This window comes from Pelmatolapia mariae, linkage group LG3_W (genome assembly GCF_036321145.2).
Source record: "Pelmatolapia mariae isolate MD_Pm_ZW linkage group LG3_W, Pm_UMD_F_2, whole genome shotgun sequence".
Classification (NCBI taxonomy): domain Eukaryota; kingdom Metazoa; phylum Chordata; class Actinopteri; order Cichliformes; family Cichlidae; genus Pelmatolapia; species Pelmatolapia mariae.
In genome coordinates, this window is record NC_086229.1 from 93,994,993 (window position 1) to 94,011,750 (window position 16,758).

General features: G+C 41.5%; 1 protein-coding gene across 4 annotated transcripts in view; it reads right to left on the bottom strand.

Annotated features, from left to right (window-relative positions):
• The window catches only part of peli3 (pellino E3 ubiquitin protein ligase family member 3), a 40,480-nt gene that overhangs the window by 11,635 nt on the left and 12,087 nt on the right, over window positions 1-16,758 (bottom strand). For 2 of the 4 annotated variants that reach the window (XM_063470310.1, XM_063470311.1), the window contains exons 2-5: window positions 12,927-13,124; window positions 5,638-5,767; window positions 2,568-2,669; window positions 879-1,094 (exon numbers count right to left, since the gene is read on the bottom strand). In XM_063470310.1, coding sequence (XP_063326380.1) covers window positions 879-1,094; window positions 2,568-2,669; window positions 5,638-5,767; window positions 12,927-13,124 — 646 coding nt within the window. Of the gene's footprint in view, window positions 1-878; window positions 1,095-2,567; window positions 2,670-5,637; window positions 5,768-12,926; window positions 13,128-16,758 lie in introns of all 4 variants that reach the window. The other 2 variants (XM_063470309.1, XM_063470312.1) reach the window with 1 other exon arrangement.

A 16,758-nucleotide genomic window follows, 5' to 3' on the forward strand; every position in this document is an offset into this window, starting at 1 on the left:
TAGATAATGTTTTTTTTTCTACTTATAATCTGGTGCTTTGCTTTGGCCACCATGACGACTGAAGACATTGTAAGGCAGCATATGCCCTTTAACTGTAAAACCTAGCTGTGCTGCGGACTCTGCACTAAGAGCTCTAACACTAACTAAACACGCAGACCCATTTCTCTGGCTAGTTTTCCCTGAATCCATAATTTAATTTAAAATCCTTATCTCGGGTACAAAGTCCTAAATGACAAGGCTGCACCTTAAAGACTTCACATATTTTGAAGAGAAGGCACTTCATTCCCAGAGTGCAGACTGACTTGTTGCGTTTAAAGTTCCTAAATTAAAAATGGGAGACAGAGCCTTTAGCTCTCTCAGTCCCATGAAGCCAGCCACAGGAGAGGAGAAAGACGTCCTCTCCACTTTTAAATGTAGGATTTAAACTTCCCACTATTATAGTTAGACCATTCATGCTGCAAAATATGCTGCTGCTGCTGCCCTGCATCACTGTCTGCTGTTGTTGTTTGCAGGGAGTGATGAACTCAGCTGTAAGACGCTAAACACAGCACCAAATATTAATCTGGATCATAAATGTTATAATATGTTTACTGACTAAAGAAGATAAACTCATGACCAAAGTCTCTTTCATAACTCATGAGTAACAACTATTAACTCCCTCCCTCCCACACACACACACACACACACACACACACACACACACACACCTTCACGTTTTCATGCAGCTCGGTCACATGAACAGACATGCATTCTTACAGCTACGATGTCACACGTGGGTGGAACAACCACATCCTTTCTGTCAAACTACCGTGGTTGCTATGGTTACCAGTGGCGCGTACCAAGCGATGCCTGACACCCACGTGGGAGGGAACACTCACCCCCAGGAAGATGTTCTTGGAAGAGTCAAAGCCAGCGGCGTAGATGCGAGCGGTGTAGGGAGCACTGCGCTCACACATGATGCGGCAGGCGTATCGTGAGATGGTGCTCTGAACTGATTGGCCTCCGCCCTCCCCCACCGCACCGCCAACTTGACCGCTGCTGCCTGCTGTGTCCGTCACCACGAAATCAATCATGCTTTCTGTGGACCGGCCGATCTGAGAGAACCGAGAGAGAGGGATCACTAAGACCGTTACAAAGACATGCTGAGCACAAATAGTCCAGTGCAGTCTTATTGTGCATGTTTTAGAGATATGTGCATCAGTCGAGTGAAGAATCCTCTAGAAGATAATCATATGTTCCAGCTGATTTTTTCTTTCTTCGGTTTTTGTCAGCTGTGTGATTTTTTTAGTAGTACTTTATAGACCTTACTGTGTAAAGGAAGAACATGGCCAACAATCTGGCCCTATAATAATAATAAGACTGAATTGATTTACTTAGTTGCCAGGCATATTCTTAGATGTGGAAAGTGTATCACCAGCATAAAGATTATTATTCTGAAAAATGTTGGAACCTGGATTAACCAATAAAAATCGGTCCATAAGTTTTGAATGGAAGAAGCCAGTTCTCAGTAACATTTGACCAAATACATAAAGTAGTACAACACTTGTGTGTGTTAGTGATTTCACTTTGACCGCTGTGAGTAGAAAAGCACCACATGAGAACCAATCAAGTCCATGTACAACGGATGTGTTTACTATGCAGTGCTGCAATCTGATTTTCAACAAAGTGAGAGTCAACGAACAAAAAGCTGTCGAGCCTGGCTCGTCTATATTTTAATTATAAAAAGAACAATGTGTGACAGAAACAGTATTTTTAATTGTTACTGGAACTAGGCTGTACCAAACAAAAGGTCCCTGTAAAACATGCAGACTTTTTTTGTGTATCATCCAGAAGAAGCCGGGACTCAACCCAAATTCCACTCATGGATCTGACCCTTAAATAAAGAACAGTGGAGCCCTGGCTTTGTTTGGATCTTCTTCATAAGAGAAGGTGGCTGGAAAACAACTGCAAGCTGCTGAGGGCAAACAGGTCTGACTGCAGACTGGAAAACAATTGTTGCTGGTTTTACAGCTTTATGTTTAGTATACAAGTAGGACAGATCTATAGTGTGTGTTCTCAGTCTAACCTACCAATTGAAAAATAACAATTGCTTTAAAGTCTGAAGCAGAATGACAACAAATATTAGTTTAATTTTGTAAATATGTTATATTTAGGTCAATCAGTGTCATCTTTAAACCTTTTCATCCTGAGAGACATAAATAAGCTTGAATAAAGGCTTGTAGCCATTATCAAACCTCGATAATCCTTTGACTTGTCATACTGTTACTCTGCATGAAAGGTCCAAGTTTAAATGAATATCATCAAATTTCAGCTTATGTTTTTAGAGTTACTTTTTTCCTTTTCATATTCTTCCTTGAGCTAAGACTATCTAAGGGTATTTCACCCCAGCCGGTGCTCAGTGGTACAGTTCTGTCTTCTGTATGTTGTTACAATATTTTACACGATTTTTTACTTTCCAGTGTCCTTTTTTTCTACAACAGGAAACAAAACTAAAATGTTGAATTGGCAACCACACACGTTTGTGTGTGTGTGTCTGTGTGTGTGTGTGTGTGTATGTAGACACTGACCTGAAACATATCTGTGTTGGTGTCATGGGTGTATTCCACAATTACAGAGTGGCTCCGTGACAGTGTGTAGGAGATGCTGTGCTGGCTTTTGTTGCTGAGTGCCTGCCAAAGGAAAACATATTACACATCACACCACATCACATTACTGACCTCCAGAAAAATCTACTTGGAGAGCATTTTCTATTTTTAAAGACAACAGCAGCACCTGGATTTATATAGGTGTTGTTGTTAATACTGATTATAATATTAACAACAACACAGACAGCATCTATTCTTAATGTCTTACTGTCAATGTGACAGCACAGTATGTTTTTACATTATTAATGCAGCCATTAACCATGTTCTACAGGCAGATTTAAATATTAACCATTGCATATAAATTTTGCTTTTGCAATTTATTTGGTTTTGATCACAGAGTTGAGAACTCAAAGCTTCCCTCTTAGTTTTACTTGCACAGATCAGAAATACGACTATATTAGCTCAGGTTAGTACGGTGATTAAAGACTTAAATAAATATCCTGCAGCCATGGCAGCTGAAGTTTTAAGGCTTTGGCAGAGTGATGAGGTTAAAACTATAAACAGTTCTTTTCTTTCTCTTCGTAATGAGGAGTCCAAGTCTAAGGAGGTCTTTTTGACTTAAAGTAGTAGTTTTCTGTTTGTACAAGACCGAACATGAAAAACTGCAACCACCCCCCAAAACAGATGCCAGGGCCCTGGCAAACACACACTCGGTACAGCATCTCCCGACCTCCCTTTATGAAAAGAGCCAGTCTGAGTAGCCTCTAGTGCTGTGATTTTCACCGTCCGGCAAAATTAATTTGCTACTCTCTTTGTCTCTTAGAATGACTTTCTACAGTTATAACAAATAATTAAATACATTTTAAGAGTTTTGGTAATACTCCTAACAAAGCCCCCAACAAAAAGCAAAGTACTGGATTAGGTTGGTTTGGCACAAAATGTTATATCCTAAATAATTGTATATTTTTAATGAAAGAGCTAATGACCTGTAAGCTAGAATTAATCATGTGAAAGAGTTGGTGGAATTAATCCACTATGAAATTAAAGAAGTGAAAAAAAATATGAAACTATCAAGTGAGTCAATAAAATTGAGCTAAAAAAACGGAAAGCAAGATACTTGAATTATGTTATAAAAGACGCCGGGACCTATGCCTATAGGGCTACAAAAACTGGAGCATCTGTGCTTTAATGAAGACTTGTGCCCAGATGACCACCAAAGAAGAATTGCACTGGTTGAGAAAACTTGAAAAGCAGGGGAAATGGCCTTTTATACTGGACCCAAACCTCACCTCACTGAAGCAAGAGGGAAAAGAAAAGAGCTTCAACTTCTCGGTTAATATGTAACTTCAAGGTGGTGCATACATTACATAACTCCCATTTTGGGCGTCTCCAGTCAGTCCACTGAGCTACTTTCAAACACTTTGCAATTGTCCTGTGGTCCTGTCCTCTATTGTGTGCCTTTCTATTGTGCGCCTTCTTCCTGTTTTGTATATACTCCTCTTGTTTGTTATTTATTCTTGCTGTCGTACTATTAATATTTTCATACCATGCACAGTTGGTGTGGAGCACACCAAACTCTCATGACAAGGAAAACCTCGTCAATGTTCCGCGTCGCCGGTAAGGTTCCAAGAAGAGATGGGCAGTATTGCGTTACAAGCAACGTGTTACTGTAATCTGATTACTTTTTTCAAATAACGAGTAAAGTAAGGGATTACTATTGCAAAAAAGGTAATTAGATTACTGTTACTTTCCCGTTAGCACACGGTGTTACTGCGTTATTAAACCTTGATTTCATTTGCGAGAGTGTCTCATGACAATGACGTAAGCGAGTGTTTGTGGCAACAGCTGTGTGCAGATCAAAAATTGATAATGTAGCGAGTGCGAGAGAGAGTATGAGCGTGCAGCGTTTAAAGCGTGGAAGTTCTGACGTTACTTTGAGTTTGATTCCGTAAAAAGTGACAAAAACATTAGCGTCCGCTGTTCACTGCATGGGAAGAAAACTTCTTTTTACAGCAAAAAAACAGAAACTTCCGAGCAAGCACCGAGTGCACTGCCACAGGAATGGGAAATTCACAGAGAAACTCCCGGATCCTTCCACTGACATGACCGCTGCGGCACACCTGCACCAGGGCAAACCTCCGCCTGCTCCACTCCTGCTAAACAGGTGAAAATAGAGCAAAAGGACCGCTGAGTCTTTGATTTTATTTATTTTCTGCTGTTTTACTTGCATCTATTTGAAACATCTTTTATTTTATATGCTGGAATATGCAGGAAATAGGTTTAAATGCTAAACAAATTTCTTCCAGTCAGAGAATGTTGCATATAATAAAATTTTTGCTTGATGCATAAAGTTAAAAGATTAAAACTAATAAAACAAGTTTTAAACGTTTTCATTTGATTACATTTTATATGATTGATTATGCAGAAAAAGTAGAAAAGTAGAATTGCTTTATTACCTATTCAGGTTGTAAATCATGTTTTTAAAAAGTAACTAAGTAACTAATTACTTTTGAAAATAAGTAATGAGCAAAGTAACGGGATTAATTTTTTGGGGAAATAATCAGTAATTAGTTACTGATTACTTTTTCAAGTAACTTAACCAACACTAGTTCCAAAGCAGGTATACTCCATGCTATGGTGGCTTCGGGCTGTAGGCAGACCCTGGTCCACTAAACCCTGGTTCCCCCAGGCGCACTGCTGGGTACAGAGAGGGTGCAGGTTAGGTGTGTGTATGGGGACATTCATAAATATCCCTTGGTTCTGGTGAAAATTAGGGTATAAGGGAAAAACGCATAGACTGACGGCTGTGGCCCAGAGAGTGGATGTTGCTGTGTTGCAACAGTGATTTACAGATGTGTTCTCCCCTTTGCCCGGCTGTTGCTATTGATCACATCAATACCCCAGAAGCTTAACTGAGTGGATGTTTAAAAATATTAGGTTAATGTTTTGAGCAGCATATACATATTTTTATTGTAACTTATTTTTTGCTCAGCTCAGTGACAATTCAATGCTAGAATGAATTACTTAATAGTATAACAAACTGACTTCTTACCTTTGACACCAGAGGAGTTGAGACATTGTGGATAACATCAGGTTTGACCCCATTGGCTTTGGGTCTCTTGTAAAGAGCCAGACGACTTCTTCTGCGACCTTTGTCCCCATTGGCCAGTGACCCGTTGTGCCTGTGAAAAATAAAATCAACTGTACCTCACTATAATGGCTATAAAGACTTAAGTTTAAATAATTCCTTAGCAGAAAAACAAACATTGTAGCGGGATTTCTTTTTCTTTTTTAAATTCTATATAAGTCAAAGCTGCTCTCAGTGTAAAACTGCATCAGTGCTGGGCTGCTCAGTGGACTTTTGAAATCAACACTGGCAACCTGGGATGAGGAAGAAATCTGTTTCAGAAAAAAACAATTTTATGCACCATGTATTCAAGTGTACTACGTAGGTCCATGGCTTAAAGTGGGATTTGGCAGGTGGTAAAACAATGACTCATATCAGTCACATCTCTATTGGCAGCTCTTGGAGATGTTTTCTTTGTCGACAGGCTATCTGACCCTTGATGTTGCTGGCTCTGAAGTTCACTACTCTTTGTGAATTGTACCAACTATATTCTACAATACATAAACAGCTATTACAGGAGCCATTGTGGCTGCTTTCCAAATTGTAGCCAGTAAGAAACTTGTACAAAAGCAGTACTTGGCAAGTGTTTCTAAAAAACACGAGCAACTTAAATTCAAATTGATGAAAGTCTGTCAAGAGGCAAGTCAATATACTCAGCAGTCAGATTAAAGAAAAAAAGGTCAACAAAAATAATTTTAAATACTGCAAATTACTAGTTTTAGCCTACACTAACTATCCTGTATAACCACCGAATGACATTATAATTTTGTTTGTTAAGCAGCAGCTCATGTGCAGATCTACTCTCTGAATGAAAAATGAATTAGAATCCCAGAAAACTGATGCTTTTCTTCTGAGCATTGCATTTTCAGTGGAAGAAACGTTTCATCACTTTTCACTCAAATGAACTCTTCAGTCTCAGCAGACTGCAGGTTTCCCTAGACTTATAAACAGTGCATTTGCATAATGACCAAAACTAGCACTGCTGACTGACAGTGAGGTGTGTGGTCAGATTCATGATTGGTAATATGCAAACTGATATTGAACAATGAATACCATTCAAGGGGAGTTGAGCAATGGCTGCACACTGCATTATAAAATAGTGAAAGATGCAGCCCTGGCCCCTCTTTGGTTCAGAGATGGTCTTTCCCTTTTCACATAAATGACCTCATCGACTCTGTGCTCAAGCCAGCATTCCTCCTTCTCCAGGATATGCACATCATCCTCATCTTTGAAAGAGGGATTCGTTTGAAATGAGGGCTGCACAGAGAGTTGTCGGAGGCAGCCTCTTAACCGTCACAGACATATACACCTCCAGATGCAGGAAGAGGGCCACCTGTATCATGCAGGACCCCACTCACCCAGCACACTCACTCTTTGTCCCCTCAGGCAGGAGGCTGAGGAGCATCAAATGCAAAACCAGCAGCCTTAGAAACAGCTTCACTCCAGAAGCTGTGAGACTTCTCTGTGCATAATGGACAAGAAACTGCTACTGTAGTACCTTAATCACTACTGACACTTTGCTGCTAAAATATTTATACACTTCTATATCTATACTCCATACTGTTACTCAGGTTGTTGCACTTCACTTATTTGTATTATTCTATTACTATTTGGTAGTTTTATTACTTGTCATTCTGTTGTTTTTATGGAAAACTGGGATCATGGGTATGTAATTTCGTTCCACTTCATGTAAACATTCCTTGAATCCTTGAACCCCTTTTTACTGGCATATAGGTGTAAATAATCATGGATCCTAGCCTCATATGGTAGCTGTTCTGTATTGTGCCATCCATTCAATCAGAGGTTGTTTGGTTTTCTTGATGTGTAATTTACGGCAATCCTCCTTAACAGAGTGCACTGTATCAACCTGTTTGTCCCAGGGGAGCTGACCGTGGGAGTGGACCTATTTTTAATGCAGTGTTTTGGGCTTTGAAAGCCACAGAGAGGTGGCATTCTGAAAAAATGGGCCTGCTCACATATAAGGGATCACTGAAGGTTTTCATTTATGCAGCAGTGATCCTTCTCTCCTCGATTGCCTGGAGCATCCTTTAGGTGCTTTCCCAGCATCAGCAAATGTCTAGATTGGATCATCACATTCATCAATGCCTTTTTGATATCATGTACTTCTGCTGCTCTTGCTGCTGCGTCTGTGGGTGAGGATGGTTTTCATTGTGTTTCATAACACAGAATGAACACAATTTGTGTCCAACTTGTATTTCAGTGGATAAGAGTCAAACCTTATTTACTCATCTGTATGTGTTGGTTATGTTACATAATAACTTTTAAATGCACATTACTGAATTTCACAGTCTAAGAAATCTAGCCTTTAATTTTCATATCCTCCCTGGTGAACATCACGTGTTTGTCCACCAAGTTAATGCGATCAGTGACTTGTGGTATGTCCTGAGAGTTTATTTCCACCCTGGTATTATCCAAAAAAACTGAGCCAATGGCTGGGTGGTGTTTTCAGTACAGACTTGGTGTAGCTTTCCCCTGCAGTCCATAGGACTGTCATTTTCTAGCTGTGTCAGACAATCTATCACCATCTTGCTGTAACCACGAACTGGATCCCCTTTCAGGGCCACATAAATATTTTTGTCACTACGCAGTAACAACATTTTCTAATGATAGTCTGTCTGGTTTAGCAAAACTCTGCTAACGTCAATATCAACGTCAATTTTATTTCTGTAGCACATTACGTGTCAAATTGATCTATTCTATCGTTGCTCCATTGTGATGACCATCTCACACAACACCAGAGAGTGGATGCTTCTGCACTGAAACAGCATTTTGGAGATGTGTTCTCCCAATGCCTGGTTGCACAACACTTTTAGAGCATCATTTTCAAATGTGCGACGTGTGACAGTGTGTTCATGTCCCTATAGACTGTCTGCGCATAACAAGCAAAAAATTCGGAAAAACGTGGCTGCTATGCTGGAGATGGGGGTGACAGAGGAGTCACAGAAAGCTTGGTGTAGCCCCATAGTCCTTGTAGTGAAGATCACGGTTTGACGCCTACCCCACGGCCCATGCTACTGGTAGATTACCTCGTCTACACAGTCCAAGGGGAAAAAAAGGTCTTCTCCACTCTATATACAGTAATTTGCACTAATTTGTCACTCCTCCTGTTCAGAGCACCACTTTGCTGCACCTCATGGACCATGCTGCAGCCACACGCTGCACATGCTGCCGTGAATGATGTTATCATCCACAATGACACCTGGGTGGAGCAGATGCAGCGAGCGTACGCAGTCCTAGAGTCCCTGAGGAGCTAGCTGCTGGGGCCAGAGAGGAGAGAGAGGTAGCAGGAACATCTGGAGTGAGGAGCGCTGACAAATCGCGAGGAGCTGGAAAAACTCCCCACAAAACCACAACACGAGTAAAAGTATGCTTTAAATAAAGACATCGCTGAACCTTGGGTCATTCCTATTTTTTGTTTTTTCATTAGTGTCTGCTTACATATGACACTTTGCAAGAGTGCTGGACTTTTTTCATATTTTAACTAGAAAATTATCAGACATTTTTTACCATATCTGTTTAAAATGACAGATTCTGGTTCATTTGGAGCTAAAGCAAGACCTGCGAAAACCAGGCTCAGTCAAATTCATGCTCAGTCGTTGCCAAAGATTTCAGTGTGCTGAAAGCATGTTGGCACACTGCTTAACAACAAATATTTCTGGAACAACTCACCTACTTTCAAGGTGGATGGAAAAGATAAGGATGTGATGACGCAGAGACTCCAGCAACACTTAAGAGTAACAAGAAACAAGTTTAGCCCAGTGGTTCCCAAAATGGGGGGTGTGCCTCCTAGGGGGGGCGCAGGGCCATTGCAGGGGGGCACGGTATAAATTAAAAAAAAAAAAAGAACACTTGGACACTGCTAGCATCATGGACAGCTTTTTGACGGGGCTCCCACACAAACGCAAAGCAGAGGATGAAGCATCGCCAAATATGCTTCCAAACCAACTTCCTTCCAAGCCAAAGACTAGAAAATATGATGAAGCATTCTTGCCTTTGGCTTCACCTGCACAACAGCTTTAGTGCCAAGGTAGGTCTCTCTGACAGAATTCGTTTCCCCTGCGTCGGGAGCACACGCCGGGCTGTCCAACTCACGGACAAACAGTATCCCACATTCTTCATTTTTAGTTCACAAACACTTCTTATAACGACTAACTACTCCTGAAACTTTGGAGGTTTTAGCTCTTTATACAGTAACGTTACAGGAGGATGAAAATAATTATCAGGCAAAATGTCCTTCGTTTGTTAAAATAACCCTGTCTGATACCACGTGAGCACACTATAAACACACTATATACACAGTGTATGAGTTACAGAAACATTGTGGGTGTGTGTACGAGGGCAATAATATGATATAATAAGTAAATAAGGGTTTAAGGGCTATGGTCATTAAGGATGAGGATGGTAATTGCACATCTGCCAGAATATTGCACAGAAAAAGGAAAGACCATAATATTGCACAGGGAATGGCAGCAACAGAGTCAATAGCAGCGACAGAATGACTGTATGGGAGAGGTCTGCTCATGCTCTTAATTTGCATTAATGGTTCTGACAGTCCACAGGTAGAAGCTGTTCTTTAGTCTGTTGGTTTTGCTCCTGATGCCAGAGGGCAGGATGTTGAAGAGGTGGTGGTTATAATCGCCGTGGCTCTAGAGAGACATCTAGAGCTGACAATGGAGTCCAGGGGGGAGAGTGGACAGTTCTGATGACCCTCTGGTGTCTCTTCTTATCGGCTGTTGTGCAACCAGCGTACCACAGGGATGGCAGCACACTCTCGATTGTGGCTCGATAGAAGGACACTAGTAGGTTTGCAGCCTGTTCCAACTCATCTCAGGACACCCTCTCCACATAGTCACCTTTTATGGACAGGGGAGGGGGATCAGTTTTTGTCTTGCACAAGTCCATGACCACTTCCTTGGTTTTCCTGTCACACCATTCTGTCAGACGCTGGACCTCATCTCTGTAGGCGGTGTCATCATCGTTGGTGATGAGCCCCATGCTGTCGTCTGCAAATTTAATGATGATGTTGCAGGGATGCGGGGGGTGCAGTCAGTGGTGTAGATGGTGTACAGGAGTGGACTCAGCACACATCCCTGTGGTGAGCCAGTGCTGAGTGGCAGGGCGGATGGACTGTGGTTGCCAACCCTGACTGATTGTGTTCGGTCAGTAAGGAAGGTTTTGATCCATGCACATGTAGCGGGGGGGGGGAGCCAAGTTTACCAGCTTGGCTATAAGAACAACAAATTACAGTAATCCAGCCTATTTTTTCAGCATCATTATGGAAGAAAGCAGTCCTACATATTTATTTAATATGTGCACTGAAGGAAATGTCCTGGTCGAAATGCTCCTCACAGTGAAGGCCGAGGTAGTGCGATCCTTCTATTTCTAAGATTATTAGTGTCAAGGACAATAACCTCAGTTTGATCTGAATTTAGAATCAGAAAATTAGATGGCATCCAGGTCTTTATGTCTTTAAGTCATTCCTGCGTTATATAAGGGATAATATTCCCAAAAAAGTAATTACATTACTGTTACTTTCCCGTAAGCCGGCTGCGCTACTGTGTTACTAAACTGTGATTTTGTTTGTGAGAGTGTCCCGTGACAGTGACGTACGAGCGTGTGACGTCCGTGGCAGCAACAGACGTGTGCAGATCAACAATGGATAACATGGAGTGCAGGACAGAGTACGACCATTCAGCGTTTAAAGCTTGGAAGTAATCACATTACTTTGAGTTTGATTCTGTAAAAAGTGACAAAAACATTAGCCCTGCGTCAGGTTGTTTGATAATTCCAAAGAGCCTGCCCAGCCCCCACAAAATGTAGCCCAAACAGCTGATAGGAGTGATACACCCACGCACATCTGCCAAGTTAACACTGGTAATACACTAATACACTTTAATTTAGCTTGAAATAACTTTCCAATCTAAAGTACAAAGACAAGACTCAAAATGATTTAAAAAGCAGCCAGTGTCCAAACAACAACTTTGAAATAGCTCCATAAAGCCTGCAGAGCACTTAACAAAGAAGAACTTAATATAGAGAAATTATGGGCCGCTCGAGACTGGTTGTTGCCAAATGATCACAGACGATCATCTAAGAATGTTTGACTTATTTATTTGATGCTGTGTTGTCACAATGACTGTCACATGTCCAAAATAGACAAGTTAATGTCACATGGCTATCGGTTACATGTCTGCAAAACCTCGAGTGGTTGAAAGCTAGTCGTCAAATCAGTTTGAAGACAAGTTTATGCTCTTTACAAGGTAAGCTTCCTGGTGAAATTCCAGATGTGCAAGTGCAACTGGTCATAACTGGACTTTCAATCTCAAAATCAAACCCACACTGAAAGAGGCTCAGAAGCAGACAAGAAGATATCCTTGACCTCGATGCCAAATGAAAGTCTGGGGCTTGACTGTTAGCCTATTCTCTGAATCATCATTTCTCCATACATGCATGTGACCTAGACTGACCTACTGTTTCTAACAGATCAAGAAAATATATAGTGCATCAAGATCTTTACAGCACATCTAGAGAGTACAGAAATTAATAAGATTATTATCTTATTTACTAATATTTTCATCTGTCTATCAAATGCATCTCGTGGCTAAAACGCCTTTGCTTTGGTTTAGCAGAAATCTGTACGCCGCTTTGAGTTATCCTGATTAGCTCAATGGAGATGCTCTTATCGTGTGCTGCTTTCCATTTAATGTGGAACTTTTGACACTCAAAGGTCAAATGTCAGAGCTGGGAGTGACATCATTCCCAGCTTAAACATTTGTTCAGTAGTAAAGTTGGAAAAGCAAAAAAAGAGAATTTGTTTTGCTCCTTGGCAGAGGGTTGAGCCATTCATGCATTACTAGCAACACAGTGCGCTGTACGCAGTGTACAGACAGAGCATGTTCAATGCTCTGCATATAGCTTAAGTCACAGATACATAATAGTGGCAGCACAGATTACAAGTTGATACTTTCCCTAATGTTTATGTGCATTATTACAATCTTGGTTTGATAAGGTGGGGATGTGCCAACTTTCTGAACTGGAAGTCCAACTTCAGGGACCGTTTCAGTTAATAAATGACTTGGAGCTAAGGAAGACTAAGAATTCCAAATATGAATGGAACACACCCGTATGATCAGGCAGATTCATGACGTTAACATCAGAAGTACATCAGAGGACACAGTACTTTAATATCATACCCCAAGACGACGAGCTCTCCATACTTTACGGGCTCCTTGTCCTCAGGAAAGACTCCATCGTGGGGTTGTGAGCTTGAGCCCAAAAGAGGTGAGGGCTGGCTCTTGTTGCAGGATGGGCGCAGCTCCAGAGATGGGGGGGGACACAACGCCTCTGAGCTACCCTCCAAAACCATGCCCACCGGCCACAGCTGGGGCTCGCTGCTGGGGAGAAGAAAATCATAAAAGCCTGTGCGTTTGAATGAGATAGAAAAACGTACATTTAAAGTAGTAGTATAGCACATTTTTAATATCTGATCATATCACAATGGTGTGACAGATGATAAAATGCAAACAATCTCATGTATGAATTATAGGTCAACATTAGCACACAGTATAAAAGTATTCATAGCTTCCTCGAACTCTACCACCTGCTCTATATTTCTAAACATAATATTTTTCTTTAGAAATTGTTTTTACAAATAACAAAATTATTTCAGCAAAAAACATAAATTTCAATCATCAATATTATGACCCTGTGAAAAAATGACTCTTTGATTTAGTCATAGAGCCGACCATGACGTGCTGCTCAAACCTTCAAGTAAAATCAAGTTAAAGCTTTTAATTTACACACAGTATAAAAACATCAGCAAAGGTCTGAGCCGTCACATGAGGAAGAATGATGCCAAAAACAGAAGAAATCAGGTAAAACATGAGACAAGTAATTTCTGATGCTGACAAACCAAAAGTCATATCCAACTTATTTGGATATGACTTTTTCCAATTTTCAAGTCCTGGGATGAGGTTGAGAAGAAACTCAGAGCCACTCAGTACAAAACAACCCAGGTCGACGTAGCAAACAATAGATTAGAGACTGACAGACAATCAGAATCAGCTTTCCTGTCCAAGTATGCAGACCGAGTATTTGGGTATTTCTTTGATTTCAGTGTGTGTGGCAGATTAGACACACACAATGCAGACAATAGCAACAGACAGACAAAAACAAAATGACTCTTTGATTCAGCAGCAGGTGTGATGAGTCTGTTATGCAGAAACACTTAAGTGTTCAGAGGGTTTCCACCTGTGGGTGCAGTGCTGTGCAGTGCCTAGCACAGGGGAGGAACGGGAACAGATTGTGTTTAGGGTGCGAGAGCTTTGCAGTGATGTTTCTTTCTCATTTATTACATTTGTTTTTATTTATATAGTCCCAAATTACAACACCAAGTTTTTCTGCAGGCCTCGCTGTCTGTTACGATCTGTTCTTCCTGAGCTGATGGAGGAATTATATGCTCTGCTGAGCCTTTTTAATAAAACTAGTTAGAAATGTGTCTAATGATCCCAGAACAACTGCCAAGACACTTCTGAATGACTTAACCAAGTCCTGAAGTGTGGTCTGAAAGAAGACTGTTACCATATTCATGCACAGAAATTGATTGTGAGGATTACAAAGAAAATGTCTGTTACAGAAAATATTCTGTGAAAAGCCAAAATGTCCATAAATATTACAGATGATGTACTTTAAATATGTCCAGGCAGAAAAAATTAAATTTTTTAAAAGTGTGTGTTAAGCATATATATTTATTTAATTGATAATTATTATTATAATCCAAGATTTAACCTTATTTACAGTATGAGTATTATTAACAGGAAGCTACACTTAAGTCGAACTAAAACTACCTACAATATTAACTCGAAACACAATCAAACGCAGTACAACAATAAACAACAATATACTTGGATAATGAAGTCTTTGTATTTTCAACACTGAACTCAGTTGTTTGAAATCTAATATAAGAAAACCCTGAGAAACAGACTGCTGGGCCTCTAATGCAACACCACAAGTCCTACACCTTGCTACCATCCTTACACCTCTCATGGGGAACACCCCACACCACATCAAGAACTCCACCGACTTCACCGACAAGGTCCAGAAACTTACCCTGGATCCAGATGAAACCATGGTGTCCTTTGATGTAGTCTCTCTCTTCACTTGCATACCCACCACGGAGGCAGTGGAGACTGTCAGAAAACGACTACAAGAAGACAGCTCCTTGGAAGACAGGACCAACTTCACACCCGATCAGATCTGCACACTGTTAGACCTCTGCCTCACCACAACATACTTCAAATACAACGAAGGCTTCTACAGACAAAAACATGGCTGTGCCATGGGCTCCCCCGTGTCACCTATTGTAGCCAACCTTTACATGGAGGAAGTGGAAAGGAAGGCTCTTGGCTCTTTCAAAGGAAGAGTACCCAGCCAGTGGTACAGATATGTAGATGACACCTGGGTCAAAATCAAAACACAAGAAGTGGAATCCTTCACTGCGCACATTAACGCCGTGGATAAAAACATCAAGTTCACCAGGGAAGACACAAAGGATAACTGCTTGCCTTTCCTGGACTGCGCCGTGCACATTGAAGAAAATGGCAACCTCAACATTGAAGTTTACCGGAAGCCCACACACACGGACCAGTACCTCCTCTTTGACTCCCATCACCCTCTGGAACACAAACTTGGAGTAATCAGGACCCTACACCACCGGGCAGAACATGTTCCCTCTAAGCCTGAGGGAAAAAAGAAGGAACACACACACGTAAAGGAAGCACTCAAAACATGTGGTTATCCTAACTGGGCGTTCATAAAGTCAGCAAAGATGCACAGAAAAGAAGATCAGACACCAGCGAGGGAGGATAACAAAGACAGACGCAACAACGTTGTCATCCCCTATGTAGCCGGTGTATCGGAGAAACTCAGGAGAGTTTTCTCCAAGCACGACATCCCAGTGTACTTCAGACCCAGCAACACACTCAGACAGAAACTGGTTCACCCGAAAGACAAAACTCCAAAACACAGACTTAACAACGTGGTGTATGCTGTACAGTGCAGCGAGGAACGCCCAGACCTCTACATTGGAGAGACCAAACAGCCACTTCACAAGCGCATGGCACAACATAGAAGAGCCACCTCCACAGGACAAGACTCAGCAGTCCATCTGCATCTTAAGGATAAAGGTCACTCTTTCGAGGATGCCAATGTTCACATTTTGGACAGAGAGGACAGATGGTTTGAAAGAGGAGTGAAAGAGGCCATCTATGTCCACTGTGAGCGACCATCTTTGAACAGAGGGTGGGGCTTATGACACCAACTGTCTGCCATCTATAAACCAGTTTTGAGTTCCCTCCCCAGACGCCTTAACGCCCACTCACATCCTGGGCCATCTGACCTCAGGAAATCACATGATAAGGTGGGGCCAGGTTTCACAATGAGCTCACCCGAAACCCTGGCTGATTAGGTCCCACACCCGCTTTCACACCTTGGCTCATGTGATTAGAGGATCACCAGGGGGTCCTTTGTCCCTCTTTGGGGGGATACTCCCACTGGGTTTAAATTTGGGACTCTCGGCCATTTGACCTTAGAACTGAAGAAGCTTCTCGGATGAGAGGTGAAACGTCTTCAAGCAACTTAAAGAAGTCCAGACGCTTTTCTTTCCAAGCTCCTTTGACTACGATGACCTGGATGACTGAGAACCTTCACAGACACAAGTCCTACAGTTACATGTATCTCAAAAAGGGGAAGTAAATAGTCAACCTCAACTTTGCTGATTTTGTGAGCCATTGGCAAAATAAAATGCTGTGCTGACAGGAAGTGAAATCTCTCATAGTAATTTAGTAAAAGCCGGACACGCCCAATCAGTATCCAGGAGTACAAAGTAAGTGTGCAGCGGTCCAAATAACATAACAGCAGCAGCTACGACAGAGTGAAATGACTCCATAAGACTAAAGGACAGTCCTGATGTCCTCTGGTGTGTAACTGTCTCACTGTGGTCTCCTCTGTGGACGCTTTGATGTAAAA